This window comes from Scyliorhinus torazame, chromosome 21, assembly GCF_047496885.1.
Source record: "Scyliorhinus torazame isolate Kashiwa2021f chromosome 21, sScyTor2.1, whole genome shotgun sequence".
NCBI lineage: Eukaryota > Metazoa > Chordata > Chondrichthyes > Carcharhiniformes > Scyliorhinidae > Scyliorhinus > Scyliorhinus torazame.
The window spans coordinates 12,911,398-12,931,931 of record NC_092727.1 but is presented as its reverse complement, the minus strand read 5'-3'; the positions used below and the strand labels follow the sequence as shown (position 1 = coordinate 12,931,931).

The 20,534-nt window shown below is 48.1% G+C and overlaps 1 protein-coding gene across 3 annotated transcripts in view; it reads right to left on the bottom strand.

Moving 5' to 3' along the window:
• dscaml1 (Down syndrome cell adhesion molecule like 1) overlaps positions 1-20,534 on the bottom strand; it is a 692,721-nt gene that overhangs the window by 259,598 nt on the left and 412,589 nt on the right. For 2 of the 3 annotated variants that reach the window (XM_072486516.1, XM_072486518.1), the window contains exons 5-7: positions 15,193-15,471; positions 11,126-11,401; positions 9,241-9,537 (exon numbers count right to left, since the gene is read on the bottom strand). In XM_072486516.1, coding sequence (XP_072342617.1) covers positions 9,241-9,537; positions 11,126-11,401; positions 15,193-15,471 — 852 coding nt within the window. The remainder of the gene's footprint in view (positions 1-9,240; positions 9,538-11,125; positions 11,402-15,192; positions 15,472-20,534) is intronic. The other variant, XM_072486519.1, reaches the window with a different exon arrangement.

Genomic DNA, 20,534 nt, shown 5'->3' with positions numbered 1-20,534 from the left:
ATGCCCTCCATACCAGGCAACATTCTGGTAAATCTCTTCTGCACCCTCTCTAAAGCCTCCACATCCTTCTGGTAGTGTGGCGACCAGAATTGAACACTATACTCCAAGTGTGGCCTAACTAAGGTTCTATACAGCTGCAACATGACTTGCCAATTCTTATACTCAATGCCCCGGCCAATGAAGGCAAGCATGCCGTATGCCTTCTTGACTACCTTCTCCACCTGTGTAGCCCCTTTCAGTGATCTGTGGACCTGTACTCCTAGATCTCTTTGACTTTCAATACTCTTGAGGGTTCTACCATTCACTGTATATTCCCTACCTGCATTAGCCCTTCCAAAATGCATTACCTCACATTTGTCCAGGTTAAACTCCATCTGCCATCTCTCCGCCCAAGTCTCCAGACAATCTAAATCCTGCTGTATCCTCAGACAGTCCTCATCGCTATCCGCAATTCCACCAACCTTTGTGTCGTCTGCAAACTTACTAATCAGACCAGTTACATTTTCCTCCAAATCATTTATATATACTACAAACAGCAAAGGTCCCAGCACTGATCCCTGCGGAACACCACTGGTCACAGCCCTCCAATTAGAAAAGCATCCCTCCATTGCTACCCTCTGCCTTCTATGGCCTAGCCAGTTCTGTATCCACCTTGCCAGTTCACCCCTGATCCCGTGTGACTTCACCTTTTGTACTAGTCTACCATGAGGGACCTTGTCAAAGGCCTTACTGAAGTCCATATAGACAACATCTACTGCCCTACCTGCATCAATCATCTTAGTGACCTCCTCGAAAAACTCTATCAAGTTAGTGAGACACGACCTCCCCTTCACAAAACCGTGCTGCCTCTCACTAATACGTCCATTTGCTTCCAAATGGGAGTAGATCCTGTCTCGAAGAATTCTCTCCAGTAATTTCCCTACCACTGAAGTAAGGCTCACCGGCCTGTAGTTCCCGGGATTATCCCTGCCACCCTTCTTAAACAGAGGAACAACATTGGCTATTCTCCAGTCCTCCGGGACATCCCCTGAAGACAGCGAGGATCCAAAGATTTCTGTCAAGGCCTCAGCAATTTCCTCTCCAGCCTCCTTCAGTATTCTGGGGTAGATCCCATCCGGCCCTGGGGACTTATCTACCTTAATATTTTTTAAGACACCCAACACCTCGTCTTTTTGGATCACAATGTGACCCAGGCTATCTACACCCCCTTCTCCAGACTCAACATCTACCAATTCCTTCTCTTTGGTGAATACTGATGCAAAGTATTCATTTAGTACCTCGCCCATTTCCTCTGGCTCCACACATAGATTCCCTTGCCTATCCTTCAGTGGGCCAACCCTTTCCCTGGCTACCCTCTTACTTTTTATGTAAGTGTAAAAAGCCTTGGGATTTTCCTTAACCCTATTTGCCAATGCCTTTTCATGACCCCTTCTAGCCCTCCTGACTCCTTGCTTAAGTTCCTTCCTACTTTCCTTATATGCCACACAGGCTTCGTCTGTTCCCAGCCTTTTAGCCCTGACAAATGCCTCCTTTTTCTTTTTGACGAGGCCTACAATATCACTCGTCATCCAAGGTTCCCGAAAATTGCCGTATTTATCTTTCTTCCTCACAGGAACATGCCTGTCCTGTATTCCTTTCAACTGACACTTGAAAGCCTCCCACATGTCAGATGTTGATTTGCCCTCAAACATCCGCCCCCAATCTATGTTCTTCAGTTCCCGCCTAATATTGTTATAATTAGCCTTCCCCCAATTTAGCACATTCATCCTCGGACCACTCTTATCCTTGTCCACCAGTACTTTAAAACTTACTGAATTGTGGTCACTGTTACCGAAATGCTCCCCTACTGAAACATCTACCACCTGGCCGGGCTCATTCCCCAATACCAGGTCCAGTACCGCCCCTTCCCTAGTTGGACTGTTTACATATTGTTTTAAGAAGCCCTCCTGGATGCTCCTTACAAACTCTGCCCCGTCTAAGCCCCTGGCACTAAGTGAGTCCCAGTCAATATTGGGGAAGTTGAAGTCTCCCATCACCACAACCCTGTTGTTTTTACTCTTTTCCAAAATCTGTCTACCTATCTGCTCCTCTATCTCCCGCTGGCTGTTGGGAGGCCTGTAGTATACCCCCAACATTGTGACTGCACCCTTCTTATTCCTGATCTCTACCCATATAGCCTCACTGCCCTCTGAGGTGTCCTCTCGCTGTATAGCTGTGATACTCTCCTGAACAAGTAGCGCAACTCCGCCTCCCCTTTTACATCCCCCTCTATCCCGCCTGAAACATCTAAATCCTGGAACGTTTAGCTGCCAATCCTGCCCTTCCCTCAACCAGGTCTCTGTAATGGCAACAACATCATAGTTCCAAGTAGTAATCCAAGCTCTAAGTTCATCTGCCTTACCCGTAATGCTCCTTGCATTAAAACATATGCACTTCAGGCCACCAGACCCGCTGTGTTCAGCAACTTCTCCCCGTCTGCGCTGCCTCAGAGCCACACTGTCCCTATTCCCTAGTTCTCCCTCAATGCTCTCACCTTCTGACCTATTGCTCCCGTGCCCACCCCCCCTGCCATACTAGTTTAAACCCTCCCGTGTGACACTAGCAAACCTCGCGGCCAGGATATTTATGCCTCTCCGGTTTAGATGCAACCCGTCCATCTTATACAGGTCACACCTGCCCCGGAAGAGCTCCCAGTGGTCCAGATAACAGAAACCCTCCCTCCTACACCAGCTGTTTAGCCACGTGTTTGTCTGCTCTATCTTCCTATTTCTAGCCTCACTGGCACGTGGCACAGGGAGTAATCCCGAGATTACAACCCTCGAGGTCCTGTCTTTTAACTTTCTGCCTAGCTCCCTGAACTCCTGCTGCAGGACCTCATGCCCCTTCCTGCCTATGTCGTTAGTACCAATATGTACAACGACCTCTGCCTGTTTGCCCTCCCCCTTCAGGATTCCCTCTACCCGTTCGGAGACATCCTGGACCCTGGCACCAGGGAGGCAACATACCATCCTGGAGTCTCTTTCACGTCCACAGAAGCGCCTATCTGTGCCCCTGACTATAGAGTCCCCTATAACTATTACTCTTCTGCGCTTTGACCCTCCCTTCTGAACATCAGAGCCAGCCGTGGTGCCACTGCTCTGGCTGCTGCTGTTTTCCCCTGATAGGCTATCCCCCCCGACAGTATCCAAAGGGGTATATCTGTTCGAGAGGGGGACAACCACAGGGGATTCCTGCACTGACTGCCTGCCCTTTCTGGTGGTCACCCATTTCTCTGCCTGCACCTTGGGTGTGACCACACTTACATAACTGCGATCTATGACGCTTTCCGCCACCTGCATGCTCCTAAGTGCATCCAATTGCTGCTCCAACCGAACCATGCGGTCTGTGAGGAGCTGCAGTTGGGTGCACTTTCTGCAGATGAAGCCATCCGGGACACTGGAAGCCTCCCGGACCTGCCACATCTCACAGTCAGAGCACAGCACCCCTCTAACTGACATTGCGTCAATTAATTAAAATTAAAATTTGTCTTTTTTTTTTTTTTTTAATACTTTTTTTAAATTTCAAAGTTACTGTCAACTATCTGTTTCCTAGCACTAGATTTCTAATAGAAATGCGATAGCTAACTATAATATTCTCCGATCTCTGGCTTAGATATCCTCTAAATTATAATTAAGTTATTATGTTTAATTAGATCCCAAATACTCAAAAAAATTTAGGTTAGAATCCCAACCAGCCACTCAGGTCACAGCTTTTCTGTGATGTCACTTCAGTTTCCCCCCGACACACACAATTTGAAAAACAGGTATAAAAGTAAAAATCACTTGCTTACCTTCTGAGATGTTCTCAGGTTCCCTCGCTGACAGAGACTGCTCCTCCACCTCCAATCCTTGACCTGCACAATGCTAATAATATAATAATATAATATGGCACTTACCTTACACCAATGGGTCTTATTATTAGGTTAGAGGAGGAGGGCGGGTGGGAGACACTACACGTGTAGTGTCTCGGGTTTCCTCTCCACCAGAATTTATTGGGGGGGGGGGGGGGGGGGGCACTTGCCAGAGGTCGAACTTCCGGTTCCCGCCGAAATCCAAAGGGCTGCTCCTGCAAAGGTAAGTGCTTTTAAATTCACTACTCACCTCCAAGAAGGCCCCTGCGCACCGCTGCCGCCGAAATCCAAAGGGCTGCTCCTGCAAAGGTAAGTGCTTTTAAATTCACTACTCACCTCCAAGAAGGCCCCTGCGCACCGCTGCCGCCGAAATCCAAAGGGCTGCTCCTGCAAAGGTAAGTGCTTTTAAATTCACTACTCACCTCCAAGAAGGCCCCTGCGCACCGCTGCCGCCGAAATCCAAAGGGCTGCTCCTGCAAAGGTAAGTGCTTTTAAATTCACTACTCACCTCCAAGAAGGCCCCTGCGCACCGCTGCCGCCGAAATCCAAAGGGCTGCTCCTGCAAAGGTAAGTGCTTTTAAATTCACTACTCACCTCCAAGAAGGCCCCTGCGCACCGCTGCCGCCGAAATCCAAAGGGCATTTATGCGACACGATTACCTCAGGTATCCCATGCGATGCAAAACACTGGCAAAATTTCTCAACTGTGGCATGCAATCTCATAGACTTCATTTCAAACACCTCCATCTACTTTGAATGGGCATCTATCAGGAGCAAAAACATTGTGCTGTAAATGGCCCCACATAATCAATGTGGATACGCACCCATGGCCGGCCAGGCCATTCCGGAGCTTGCAAAGGGGCTGCAATGGGCAACCTCTGTTGCAACTGGTACTGGTCGCAGTGCTTCATGTGGCTTCATGTCTTCAGACAGTGGCTCGTTGATCCACCCTGTTCATATTCTGCGCTACACTTTGGACAATAGCGGGTCTCTGCTGGTCCAATACTTGATTAGCTGCGCCAAAACTGGCAATGTTTCCAAGAGATTTAATGGCATTACAATTTCCTGTAGTATTTGGGAGGGGGGCGTGGTGGTACACTCTCAGGCAATGGTAGGTGATGCAGTGGATCCACATTTGCTCTCTGCGTTCCAGGCCCATGTTGGAATGTATACTCATTTGCGGATACGATTAATGTCCAATGCGGAATCCTTGCTGATGCGATTGGTGGAATTGACTTGTCTTCCTTAAAAAGACCCAAAAGTGTTTTGTGGTCTGTTCCAGTGGCAAAATGCCTTCCATACACATACTGGTGGAACTGCTTTACTCCACACATAACAACCTTTTGCAATCTGTGAAAAGCCGTTTTTGGTTCCTGAGAGGGTTCTGGAGACATATTCTAGCAATCTTTCAGACCCATCATCCAATATAGGAGACAAAACCGCCGAGGCCATCAGGAGAGGTGCAACAAGTTAACACCAAATTTTCTGGACTGGTCGAAGTGCACCAATAAACAAGATGAATGCAATAACTGCTTTACCTTGTTAAAAGCTTCTCTCTGAGGCATCGTCCGAAACCAATGCTGCTGCTTTTTTAGTAACACGTGTATGGGAGCCAACAAAGTCCACAAAACCGGCAGACAATGCCCAGAATAATTCACCATTGCGAAGAAGGACTTCAGCTCGGATCTGTCTCTGGGGGCGGGTGTCTCCTTTATTGCTCTAACCTTGTCTTCCATGGGGTGCAACCCATGTCCATCTACCCGGTAACCCAGGTGAGCCACTTTCTTGGTCTGAAAAGCACATTTCTCCGAGTGGGTAGCACTGTTGCTTCACAGCTTCAGGGTCCCAGGTTCGATTCCCAGCGTAGGTCACTGTCTGTGCGGGGTCTGCACGTTCTCCCTGCGTGGGCTTCCTCCGAGTGCTCCAGTTTCCTCCCACAATTCCCGAAAGACGTGCTGTGAGGTAATTTGGACATTCTGAAATCTCCCTCTGTGTGCCTGAACAGGCGCAGGAGTGTGACAACTCGGGGCTTTTCATGGTAACTTCATTGCAGTGTTAATGTAAGCCTCTATGCGACAATAAAGATTATTGTTATTAAACCCAAACGCTGAACCCCTTCTCGTATGTACCTGTTTGCATGTACAGTATTTCAGTAGAAGACACTCCTGTATCGACTTCCATCTCTATAGATTTACCAGTCAGCAAAAGCAACACTGTGGTCGGGGATACCTTGCCCGCTTTCACATTGTTCAGTGAACAATCACTCAAAGCATTTGTAGAGAAATTACCCCCACACCGTGATTACCCCTCACAGCGTGATTAACCCCACACCGTGATTACCCCCCACACCGTGATTACCCCCCACACCGTGATTACCCCCACACCGTGATTACCCCTCACAGCGTGATTAACCCCACACCATGATTACCCCCACACCGTGATTACCCCCCACACCGTGATTAACCCCACACCGTGATTACCCCTCACAGCGTGATTAACCCCACACCGTGATTACCCCCACACCGTGATTACCCCCCACACCGTGATTACCCCCCACACCGTGATTACCCCCCACACCGTGATTAACCCCACACCGTGATTACCCCCACACCGTGATTACCCCCCACACCGTGATTACCCCCCCCACACCGTGATTACCCCCACACCGTGATTACCCCCCACACCGTGATTACCCCCCACACCGTGATTACCCCCCACACCGTGATTAACCCCACACCGTGATTACCCCCACACCGTGATTACCCCCACACCGTGATTACCCCTCACAGCGTGATTACCCCCACACCGTGATTACCCCCCACACCGTGATTACCCCCACACCGTGATTAACCCCACACCGTGATTAACCCCACACCGTGATTACCCCCCACACCGTGATTACCCCCACACCGTGATTAACCCCACACCGTGATTACCCCCACACCGTGATTACCCCCCACACCGTGAATACCCCACACACCGTGATCACCCCCACATCGTGATTAGCCCCTCACCGTGATTACCCCCACACCGTGATTACCCCCACACCGTGATTACCCCCCACACCGTGATTACCCCCCACACCGTGATTAACCCCACACCGTGATTAACCCCACACCGTGATTACCCCCACACCGTGATTAACCCCACACCGTGATCACCCCCACACCGTGATTACCCCCCACACTGTGATTACCCCCACACCGTGATTACCCCCACACCGTGATTACCCCCCACACCGTGATTACCCCCCACACCGTGATTACCCCCACACCGTGATTACCCCCCACACCGTGATTACCCCCACACCGTGATTAACCCCACACCATGAGTACCCCCCACAGCGTGAATACCCCCCACACCGTGATTACCCCCACACCGTGATTACCCCCCACACCGTGATTAACCCCACACCGTGATTACCCCCCACACCATGATTACCCTCCACACTGTGAGTACCCCCACACCGTGATTACCCCCCACACTGTGATTACCCCCACACCGTGATTAACCCCCACATCGTGATTACCCCCACACCGTGATTACCCCCCACACCGTGATTACCCCCACACCGTGATTACCCCCACACCGTGATTACCCCCCACATCATGATTACCCCCCACACCGGTAACACTCTCCTTCAATCCTTGGTATTGCATTAACTCTCCTGACTCTGCTTACTGCTTCATTTGCTTCCCAATTAAAACTAACGTCTTCACTTTTGTCACCCCTGCTGACTGCAGATTGTCGCCCTAACTGATGAATCTCCCCACCATTTTGCACACTCTGAAGCTCCTGTGCAGCTTTCTCAGTGCTCTCCATTGTTAGCACTATCGTCAGCGCCTTTTAAAAATTGCTGTCTGACTCCGCCAACAGCCTTCTCTGGGTGGCTTCATTATTGACTCCACAAACTAAGCGATCTTGCAGCACATCGCTCAGGGTGGCCCCGAAGTCCCAGTGTTCTGTGATTTTCCTTAGCTTCGCAATGTAGGTTGCAATGGTGTTCTGTATTGTGTCCAAACCTCAATAGAGGCCTCAAAGGGATCAAATCGACTGAATTGAGGCATTATTCCTGCAGCACACTTCAGTTTTGCAACCTGGCTTTGATCTCAATGGGTTCTGTGTTTACCTTCTTGGGACCACACGTCATCTGCGTTATCCTCGTCGCCAATATAATAACTTTGGCTCACCAGCTAGGCATGAAACAACTGATGTTTATTTACAACATACTATCTTACAGAGTCCTGTTGCTTTGTGGCTGCCAGTCACGGTCCGGAATCGATCCAAGGCAAAAGCCTGTGCTTGCTTGTGTGAACACTCTATCCTTGTTCCCTGATTGTTTTTTCCGGATTATGTGACCCTGTCAGCAGGTCACCTCTTAAAGGAGCCAGACACCACAGTGTGTTTTATGTGAAAGCTACTTTCATCAATAATGTAACATCATAAGGTCAACTTCAGTGTAACGTCAGCTGAATGGAAGACTCCACGATCACAAATCTTGGCAGTCACCCTCAATCTGGCTTTATTTACGCTGCTTTCTTCCAGGTGATATGTTAACGCAAATGCTGACACGGGAAAGATTTGCCATCTCCACGAGCGCCTGGTACAGAACATAGAGAGGGTGGGATGTTCGGGACAGTGGATGTCCTCAAAGTTCCAAAGGGACATAATGGGGTCAGTCGTTGCCCCAATGCCCAGACTTAAGGAAGGCCTTTTGAGAACACAGCAGTCCAGCAACACGGACGTTTATATCGTAAAAGTGGTGTCAGGGAAGCAGCATTCAAACAGAGGCCGAGTAGGCCAACTGCTGAGATTTATTTTTCCTCCTGCCAGCATTCCGAGTTTGGAGATGGTGGAGACCCCATTGTCCGAAGGAAAGGAATCTGACTTCCCAACATCCAAGAGCAGAGCGTGGGACCCACGGCAAACCGTGTTTCCCAGGTCCCTTTTTCAGAGTTCAGATGTCACCATTTCGCCAGAGGCTGGTTCCATTCCGTGGCAGAGCGGCAACAATTCCAAGTGTCCGACACATTTGCGGTTGATGACACCGAAGATAGTCCACAACTTCAAAGATTGCCGGCTTCAGGTTGTTGTGTGACTGGGGACCAGTGTACATAATTCTCGGGGTGTGGGAGGGGAGGGAAGGGAATAGTAGGCCCCAGAAATAAGTAGGGAAGCAAAATACGTAACTATCAATTCTGGGGATAGATCTGCAGGATGGTCCGCTTAAGGAAATGGGGGGCTCTTTGAAGAAGAATCAAACAAACGTGTGCTTGAAATAAAATATCAGGTTAACACAAAACACTTGACAACAGAAATTATCCTATCGGATATTGAAAAGTAGACAGGCACCTCTTACGTTTATTCGCGCTTGATATTCGGCGCTGCCGACTAGATTTCTTGCTGTACAGCGGTAAACCCCTCCATCTTTGATCTGCGGGTTGGTGACATTCATGTGGCTGACAGTAGTGCCGTCTGTCAGTGTATACTGATTAGTCCGATGGCCGCTGTCTCTGACAATCGTCTCGTCGTCCAGTGTCCAGGTGAGGGTAGGGGGGGGAGCACCCTTGGCCGTGCACATGAGGAAAAACTGTTCACCCGGATTGACCACCTTTTCGCTAAAGGACGAGATGATTCGAGGCGTTCCATCTGAGGGGAAAGTAAAAGAAATCGAAGGAGACAGGTGAATTTTCAGTTCCTCCTTCGTGAGTGGTGCAGTCTACTGAGGAGTAACTGCAGGTGCAGGTCCCACATACGGCACTCGGTGTCAAATCATTGTCACCGAACCTTTAATAATCAAAAGTAAGTAAGTAAGGAGGCCGGTTTAGCCCACTTGGCTAGACAGCTGGTTTGTGATGCCGAGCGAGGCCCGCAGCGGGGGCTCAATTCCCGTACCGGCTAATGATAATAATCTCTATTGTTGCCACAAGTAGGCTCACATTACCTCTGCAATGAAGTTACTGTGAAAAGCCCCTAGTCGCCACACTCCGGCGCCTGTTTGGGTCCACAAAGTGAGAATTCAGAATGTACGATTCGCCTAACAAGCACCTCTTTCGGGACTTGTGGGAGGCCCCGCTTTCTCAACCTTGCCCCTCGCCTGAGGGCGGCACGTTAGCACAGCGGTGAGCACTGTTAGCTTCACAGCTCCGGGGTCCCTGGTTCGATTCCCAGCTTGGGTCACTGTCTGTGCGGAGTCTGCACGTTCTCCCCGTGCCTGCGTGGGTTTCCTCCGGGTGCTCCGGTGTCCTCCCACAAGCCCCGGAAGATGTGCTTGTTGGGCGAATTATACATTCTGCATTCTCCCTCCGTGTACCCGAACAGGCGCCGGAATGTGGCGACGAGGGGATTTTCACAGTAACTTCATTGCAGTGTTAGTGTGAGCCTACTTGTGGCAATAATAAAGATTATCATTAGATGTGGTGACCCTCAGGTTAAATCACCACCAAATCAGCTCTGCCCCTCAAAGGGGAAAGCAGCCGATGATCTTCTGGGACTTTGGTGACTTCACCTTTATAAATCAAAATAATTTTTTTCCCTTCTCACTGTGATAAAAATATGCCAGTGCTGTGGAACACTGGACTTTATTTTCACAATGACAACCCCGTGGGTGCGAGAGCTGGGGTTTCTTTAACTCTTGGGGAGGGAAAGGAATCTTTACTGGTCAATCCTGTGGATACCTCAGTCTGGATTCTCCGATCTGAAGACTAAATGGGGACCGTGGCGTTCTACGCCAGAAAAAACAGCGCAAAAGCTGCACCGATCCTCCGACTAGTGGGGGTCTAGCAGGGACGCAGCGTAAAGCCCCCGGCTTTACCTGTGGATACGGCCGGAGAATTGCTGGGTCCGTGGCTGTGCACCAGTGCCCCCAGCTGCCGCCAAAGCTTCCCCTGTCCGCGGAACGGATCCCCCCCCCCCAACTGCGGCGGTGCTGGACTCCGTCCGCAAAAAATAGCATGAGTGACCCACGCCGTCGGGAACTCGGCCCATTGGGGGCGGAGCATCGGGGGAGGTCCTGAGGCTGTCCATACGCCGTCCGGCGTACTCTTCGAGGGCTCGCGGGGGGGGAGCATCGCAAAAGCGACCCGAAACGCACTGGGGTATTGTTTTTTAAGCAGTCTGGCAAGTTTGCAGTGAAGACATAGCCAAGGCTTCAAGAGGGTCCCAACCTGGAGGATTCACTCAACCCTGCTCATGAAATCCACCTTTAGCCACCGTGCTCTGCTGTTTGAGTACATACCTTCTAACACTATGATGGAAAAGTCTTGTGCAGTTTGGGATTTCCTGGTGGCAAAGCACTGGTAGGCTCCTGAGTGGCTCTTCTGAGCAGATGTGATAAGTAGCGTATTGTTATTGATTCCTCGGATAGATATGTAACTGTCGGGAATGACGAGCTCAGTGTCCCTGTACCACTTAATGACGTACTCGGGAGAACCCATCACACTGCACGACAGGATGACAGTGCTGCCAATTCCAGTTTTCAGTTTCTTTGGAGTCACTTTTACTCTCAGTGGATCTGTAAAAAGTAGCAGACAAATAAAAAGAAAGCAGGCAGAATTGGGGTCCGGCAGCAAAGCACACACATGTCGTAAGCATATAGATCCCATTTTCTGAGTGTGTATACTGGGCGTGTGCTACAGAATTCAAACCCAGCATTCGTGAAGGAACATAATGATGCTCATCGTGGAACAGCACAACACAGAAGGAGAATATTCGGACCATCCAGTCTGCGCTAGCTCTTTCGAATGTTAAGGAATGGGTTAAGACACATTCCAATTCAATGTCTCATTTATGTTAAGTATCCAATTATTGACACTGATATGTAACCAAGCTTCAGGTGGCCTTTAGGGCAGGTGATGTGATGGTAGAGTTTTTGTACAGAGTTGTGTTAAAGGAAAATGAAGGTGTTTGCGAGAAGGAGTAGAACTTTTGACGCTTTATACAACAGCAGCTAAACGGCTAACATCAAAGAGCACTCCAGTTAACCCCATTCCTCTGCCTAATCCCTTGGAATTTTTTTCTCCTTCAAGTATTTCTCCAATTCCCTTGTCAAGGCTAAAGCCTTTCGAATTGGCCAGAGATCCCCTCCACCTTGCTCAATAACTGGCAGAGGGTCGCTCGTGCGACAGTGAAGGTTACTTGAAGGAGAAGATCAAAGTGAGAGGAACACAAAAGGCAAGTAAGGTGAAGTAAAGTTGCCATAATCCCAGATGACCATAGGCTGCTTTTCCCCTTTGGGGAAGAGCTGACTGAGGATGATTTTGTAAAAAGAATTTAGAGTACCCAATTCATTTTTTCCAATTAAGGGGCAATTTAGTGTGGCCAAATCCACCTACCCTGTACATCTTTGGGTTGTGGGGGCGAAACCCATGCAACCACGGGGAGAATGTGCAAACTCCACACGGATTGGGCCTCGGGAGGGTGCAGACTCGATTGGCCGAGCGTTCTCCTTCTGCACTGTAGGGATTCTATGATTCTATAACTCTCCCCAGATTCAATGGGGCCCATGTTCACTTTGATCTTTGAGGGGCTGGTTTAGCACAGGGCTAAATCGCTGGCTTTGAAAGCAGACCAAGGCAGGCCAGCAGCACAGTTCAATTCCCGTACCAGCCTCCCCGAACAGGCGCCGGAATGTGGCGACTAGGGGCTTTTCACAGTAACTTCATTTGAAGCCTACTTGTGACAATAAGCGGTTTTCATTTCATTTCATTTCATTTTTCAGTGACCCAGAGCCGGGATCAAACCTGGGACCTCGGCGCAGTGAGGCTGCAGGGCTAACCCACCGCGCCACCGTGCGGCCCTGACAGGTGGTGATTTAACCTGAGGATCACCACACCTCAGGCGAGGGGCAAGGTTGAGAAGGAGGGGCCTTCACAAATACCCTCAGCGGGAATTGAACCCTCGCTGTTGGTCTCGCTCTGCATCACCAACCAACTGTCCAGCCAACTGAGCTACAGATATAATAATAATAGCAATAATCTTTATTGTCACAAGTGGGCTTACATTAACACTGCAATGAAGTTACAGTGAAAATTCCCTAGTTGCCACATTATGGTGCCTGTTCGGGTACACAGAGGGAGAATTCAGAATGTCCAAACTACCTAACAGCACGTCTTTCGCGACTTGTGGGAGGAAACCGGAGCACCCGGAGGAAACCCACGCAGACACGGGACGAACGTGCAGCCTCCGCACAGGCAGTAACCCAAGCCGGGAATCGAACCTAGGACCCTGGCGCTGTGAAGCAACAGTGTTACCCACTGTGCTACCGTGCCGACCAAATAAGGTAAGCCCAGATAAGGTAACCCGACAGCAGTCATGCCTGATGGAGTTTGTTCATTTTCTCTTGTTTGCTTTTTTAAAATAAATTAAAATACCTAATTCTTCTTTTTCCAATAAAGGGGCAATTTAGCATGGCCAATCCACCTAACCTGCACATTGGGGGGGGGGGGGGTGAGACCCACGCAGTCATGGGGAGAATGTGCAAACTCCACATGGAGAGGGACCCGGGGGCGGGATCGAATTCTGGTCCTCGGTGCCGTGAGGCAGCAGTGCTAACCATTGGCCATCGTGCAGCCCTTGTTGATTTTCTCTGACAGGAGTTGATAAGTTTGAAACATTTTGTTGCCTTTTTGTAATGAGCACCGCTTTCTCACATATTAGATTACCAAGTCCGGTAGGAATCTAAAAGGTCCAATGAAATGAAATTACGTTGAGTTTACAGCATAGAAGCAGGCCACTCGGCCCATCAGGTGTCTGCTGGTGTTTGTCCTCCACTAGAACCTCGGTGCTCTCTACAATATCTCATGTATAAACGCAACATTGCTGACCAGGCCATGATCTGACCTTGCTCGCTTCCAGCTTGTTCCCGCTCTCTAACAGAGTGCCGACCCTTTCAATGTCACTGAGTAGCATTAGCCTATTATTTCCAGTCTAACATGAACCCTCATATTACCCTGACAGCCAGTGCAATATTCACATCGTCACGTACTAGGCAGACAATAGTGCAAGTTGTCAGGATAAAAAGCTACCTTTCCTTCACAGAACACATCACGTAATTCTGGAGCTCTTGGCCTGACAGCGTTTGTCGGATGATCCATTTGCACCAAAGGGATCACGGCAATACCAGTGTCCTGCACTGACTTCCCAGTAAGTTACTCATATTTGTTAAAATGAAATATTAACCAACTTATTTAAAAATTTATCCCCTCAAAAGTGCATTCTGCTCAGTCCATCGAATTGGTCTCCCACCTCAGGCAGCACACTGCTGCCTCAAGGTGCCTCATGGTCCCGGGTTCGATCCCGGCCCCGGGTCACGGACCCGTGTGGAGTTTACACACTCTCCCCGTGGCTGCGTGGGTCTCACCCCCACAGCCCAAAAAGATGTGCAGGGTAGGTGGATTGGCCACGCTAAATTGCCCCTTAATTGGAAAAAAAAACTTGTCGCCCACCCGACTTATTGAAATTATAAATGGAAAGAGGGGGTGTTAATTTCACTCAAGGTGAGTGGGAGATGGTTGGAGGTATTGAATCAGCAAATGTGCAAAATCCAAACCTAAACAGCTGGAAACATGTCTCTTTATGTATGAACGGCAGAACATCTGATGATACCCAAGTGACCCCACCTAGAGAGGCAGGTCCATAATTACATGATGCAAATGTTCACGTTTTTGCAGCCATTGTATGTTAGAGGTACCAGGCTTGCTTGCTGGCTTTAAAGGAAGGCTAGAGCAGATTGAGCAGTTAAGTATTTTTTTTTAAGGTGTAGTGCTTGTGAGAATGAGCACCTTCCCCCAAATCCCTCAAGTAAACCTTCTGCCACTGTTCCCCCACCCCGCGATCTGGTGACACCTCCTGCCGCCCGGACCTGTGATCCCCAGCCTCCATCCCCGTCATCTCTCCTGGCTTCCTGATTGATGGTTCAACCCTGCAATTCCTGCCCCATGACATTTGCCTCCCTCCTCCAACAATGGCCCTTTGGGTGTTTTATTGCAGGCGCTGTATAAATGCGAGTTGTTGCTGCAAATTGGAAAGCAGACATCAAAGTGATGGCATATCCCCCGAATATTTCCAGCATTTCCAGCTATTATTTCAGATTGCCAGCGTCCACAGTATTATGCATTTGTGCCAAATCACCCTGGTACCTCTTCACCCACAATGGCAGTCGGCCGACGTGCAATGAACTTGGCCATTCCTTTAGGTGTTTTAGCTAACGCTGTAAAGCGTCCACATGGAGATGGTTTCACTGCAGCCACTTCCCATTCCTCCGCCACTTCCCCGAACATTCGTGGAAACGTCAAAAGCTCTTACCTATGACTTTAATGATTTCAGTAACTTCCGCTGAGCCAAAGGTGTTTGTCACTTCACAGATGTAAGTCCCACTGTCTTCCACACGTAGGTTATTGATCGTCAGGCCTGTGATACGCTTGGTCCACCGGCTGTCCACCGGCAAGGGCCTGTTGTCCTTCAGCCAACGGATCGCTGGGCTTGGATAGCCTGAAGCGATGCAAGGAAGCTCCATGGTCTCTCCGGTTTTAACTTCTCTGGACTGAAAACTGTCCAACACTGTAGGTGCTGATTCCATAGGATCTGCAGACGGAAAAGATACAAATTTGGGGGAGGGTTGGGGAGGTTAACCAAAGTTCATCACAGAATTGTTATAGCGCCGAAGGAGATCATTTGGTCCATCGTGTTCACATCGGCTCTCCAAACAAGCATCATGATCTGTTGCCATTCCCTTGTCTTTTCCCATAATCCTGCACATTGGCGGGAATTTCCTGGCCGTTCACGCTGGCGGAATCTTCCGTTCCAGCCCACGGCACATATCCCCCCCCCCCCCCCCCTGCTGCAGGTTTTCCGGCAGCGAGGGCCGCATTCGACAGGAAACCCCTGGACCAGAAAATCCTGCCTCCGGCCACTAGGGGGCCGCCTCCGCCGCTACGAAGCACACGGCAGGCTGCGCCGAAAACCCCGCCAATTGTTCCTATTCAAGTAATCATCCAACGCCCTCTTGAGTGCCTCGACTGAACCCGCCTCCACCACACTACCGGCCAGCGCATTCCAGACCCCAACCACTCGCTGTGTGAAAAAGACTTTTCTCACGTCACATTTGCTTCTCTTTGCAAATCCCCTTAAGTCTGCGCTCTCTCGCTCTTAACTCTTTTGCAAGGGAAATTAAAATAAAATAGAACTAAAATCACTGGAAATAAACCTTGCGTCAATCCAATTTCATTGCTGTTTGACACTAAGGGGAAAAGGGATGGAAGTTAAGAGGGAAAAGGAGTGATGAAAGGAAGGAAAAAATAACTAGACAAATAGAAATTGTGATGGAGACATTTTCTTGGATGGAATTAAGGTTTGGAATAAACCCAATATTTAACTCGCTCTCAGCTGAGTACCTGAACCTTCTGCCATTTGTTTATATTTTCCACTTTGCTGTTCCCTTCAAAAAAATGTTAAAAGCTAATAATGCTAATTCTAACCTTTAATGTTATTCCCCAAGCTACATTATTCCTTCGTCAAAGTAGTCCACTGGATGGTATCAAATAAATAACACAATGACAACAGCTGAGAGTCAATGCTACAGAGCTCCCAGTGAATAGCAACAGTGGAAAATGCCCCGTGCGAAGTCTGACTATGATGGCTTTAATATGAATCATAATGGGCCATCTCCCTAAGTGGAGCCAAGAGCGTTTAGTTGAGAGAGACTCTTCAGCAATCTGGTGCGACAAAACCCGCAGCGTTTTTAAACCTTGAGCAAGGCAGCGGATAACTTCACGAGGTGCGGTCTGTTTCTCAGCTACTGAGGAGCATCGCCAAGAATGCTTCACACTTTGAGCTCCTACATCTCTGCCACCCAAAGCGGCTGAAAATCTGGCCGGGTGGCAGCCAGCGGCTAATTAATCTGCTCTTTCAAAATGAACCCTGCAACTCAGGTAGGGTTCAAACTTTAAAATAATGACTGAGAAAAGAATAGATTGCATTGAGAGGGGTTCACAAAGGAGGAACCGCATGGAATTAAGACTGAAGTAATCTCAGGACCATAAAACGTTGCTGCATAGAGAGAGGCCACCCTCAATCCGCTATGCCCCTGCTGGGTCTCAGTTGAAAGAATGGCAGTCCCATTAACCTGCTCTTTCATGCTGCCCTACCGGAGAATCATAGAATCATAGAATTTACAGTGCAAAAGGGTTTATACCGGCCCTTGGAAAGAGCACCGTACTTAAGCTCACACCACCACCATATCCCTGTGTTATGGGCCAGGGTTTAGAGAACCCCAAAGTGTATCATGAAGTTCACCTGACCCACAACTTTAATAGATTGTGGTATGGGGAGCACACGGCCCACTGTACAGGTGTGGTATAGCAGAAATGGAAAAGTATTTTTTAAAGCAAAACAATGTTTATTCTATGAACTCAAGTTAACCTTTTTAAAACAAACAGTGAACATCTTAGCAACCATTAATTCAAATACAACCCCCAAAGAATACAACACTAAGTCATGCGTACACTGTCCTTTTAACATCCAGAAGACTTACAAAAAACATAACCTTCAACAGAAGCACATCAGGTTAAAGTCACTACTCATAACATTTATAATTCTGAATTCACCAAATGATCAAGAGACAGTCTTTTCATGGCAGAGAGAACAGCAGTACAGCTGCTTTGTCTGGCTTCAGCTCCAACACTGAAAACGAAACCAAAAAGACAGACACACCCAAGCTTTTCTCAAAGTGAAACTAAAAAGCAGAGCCAGAGATAGCACAATTGCTTCACAGCTCCAGGGTCCCAGGTTTGATTCCCGGTTTGGGTCACTATCTGTGCGGAGTCTGCACATTCTCCCCGTGTCTGCGTGGGTTTCCTCTGGGTGCTCCGGTTTCCTCCCACAGTCCAAAGATGTGTGGGTTAGGTGGATTGGCCATGATAAATTGCCCATAGTGTCCAGAATTGCCCTTAGTGTTGGGTCGGGTTACTGGGTTATGGGGATAGGGTGGAGGTGTGGACCTTGGGTAGGGTGCTCTTACCAAGAGCCGGTGCAGACTCGATGGGCCGAATGGCCTCCTTCTGCACTGTAAATTCTATGAAATCACTGCAGCAACATGAGCAACCAAACATTTCTTAATGCGACATTGTCATGACACCTCCCCCCAAGAAAAAAAAAACCCATCAACTTCAAGATGGTTTCATTTTTCACCTCCTCACTATCCTTTAAGAAATGCACCCAGTAAATATACTTTTTTGTTTCAAAAAACAACACACGCAAACAGGTATAATAATATAGTCCATTTTGTTCTCGTTCTTCTTCCTCCAACTGAAATCCTTCTCAATTGACAGTCTCTTTGAACAACAAGGTCTCTGCACGGTCCGTCCATTTCTCTACACCTCGGCATTTCTCTTAAAAGTCAGATACTTTAGATCTATCTGATCACAGAGTCCCTTGTAATTCTCCAACACAAAAGCATTGGTTATCACAGTTTTCAGGCCGTCAAATGCCTGTTGAAAGTCCGCTGTCCACTGAAATGTTTGATGTTTCTTCAGGAAGTCCATCAGTGGAGCAACCACGCTACAAACATTTTTCACCAATGTTCGATCAAATCCACTCATGCCAAGAAATCACATTATTTCCCTTCATCTTGAGGGTATCGGAAACTCCTCAATAACTGTTGGTTTCACATCCCGTGCGACCATTCGACTCTGTCCAATTGTATGGCCAAGGAAAGTGACTTGGGCTTTTCCAAATTCACTTTTGGCTAGGTTTATCACCAAACCCGCCTCCTGAAGGCGATCGAATAACTCCATCAGATGTTTTAAAAATTCTTTCCATGTCTGGCTGAAAATTACCAGATCGTCGATGTACACCGCCCAATTGGGTAATCCAGCAACAACTTTGTTAGTTATCCGTTGAAATGTGGCTGGGGTGCTTTTCATGCCAAATGGCATAACTTTGAATGGTATATACCATTTGGAGTCACAAAAGCTGAAATCTCATTCACCCTTTCGGATAAAGGTACCTGCCAGTAACCTTCAAGTAAATCCAGTTTGGAAATAAAAGCTGATTGGCCCACTTTCTCAATGCAATCCTCCAAACGTGGGATAGAATAAGAGTCCATCCTTGTAACTGCATTAACCTTTCTATAGTCCACACACAACCGTTGGGTACCATCAGGTTTAGGTACCATCACTATGGGTGAGCTCCATTGGCTGCAACCCACTTCAATTATGCTATTTTTAAGCATACTCTCAATCTCTTTGTTAACCTGTGCCAATTTTAAAGGGTTAAGTCTGTATGGATGTTGTTTGATTGGAACAGCATTTCCCACATCTACGTCATGTACAGCCAGTTTAGTACTTCCCAATATATCTCTACAAACTTGCCCACATGATATCAATAACTCTTTCAGGTCAGCCCCTTTTTCCTACGAAATGAAATGAAAATCGCTTATTGTCACAAGTAGGCTCCAAATGAAGTTACTGTGAAAATCCCCTAGTCGCCACATTCCGGCGCCTGTTCGGGGAGGCTGTTACGGGAATTGAACCATGCTGCTGGCCTGCCTTGGTCTGCTTTCAAAGCCAGTGATTTAGCCCTGTGCTAAACAGCCCCTTGAGAGTCTAAAAGGGCCACCCACCTTGCTGTGAGTCTGGAGTCACTTGTCAGCCACACCGGGTAAGGACATCAGCTTCTGTGTACCCGATGGGTTTTCACAATGCTTAGCCGTCACGGTCGTCATGACTGAGACCAGCTTCATATTCCTGAGTAATTAACTGAATTTAAATTCCTCCAGCTGCCGCAGTGGGATTTGAACCATTGCCCAAGCTTTAGCCTGGGCTTCTGATCAAGTGACATTACCACTACACCACTATCTCCCCCAATCACCAGCCACCCTTTCACGCATGCAATACAGCTCACAACAACTCAATGCATTAAAAAAAAATTCCTCCTTCTCCCGCCTGGGTTTTCTTTTTGTTAATGATCCAAAATCTACCTATTCCGGTTACCGACATTCCTGCTGTGGAAACACTTTCTCTCCAAGAGTGAAAGAGAATGGGGTGGAACACAACTCAAGTATCGGCAGTAAATGCATTTTTAATTAAGATTGTGTTTTGAATATTTATTTTGCGTAGAGGATTGTTATTGCAGCAATAAAGCTATTCCAGGCATGTCAGTAGCTTCATTTGTCATAATATTAGTGCTTGATTCAGTGTATGAGCTGCAATTGCAAAGCATAGCCATCCCAGAGAAAAAGTATGAGAATTGTGTTCCTCTACCTGGATGTTCGAAGGAAAGTGGGGTCACGTGAGCCAATGTTTTATCAATTGTATTGTGAAGGGAAACAGGTGAGGGTATTTGGACACATATCAATTGGGGATAGCTGGGACACTGGATGGGTTGCCACTGAATACAGTCAATAAACTCTATCAGCAAGGAAAGACTCTATTCTTAGTTTCTACATCACAAACTGACATCGATCCTACTAAGTGTTCAATTTTCTATCATTCTAAATTTTCGACAGAAAATCAAGTAGGCTCTATGACAATTATCCTTTAGACATTATGCCCAGGGAAGCCAACAGCTTTTTGGGATGAGAATTCCAGATTTCAAGACCCAAGAAGTCGAATTAGCAAGGCAGCTGAGCAAGGAAAAACCTCAAACAC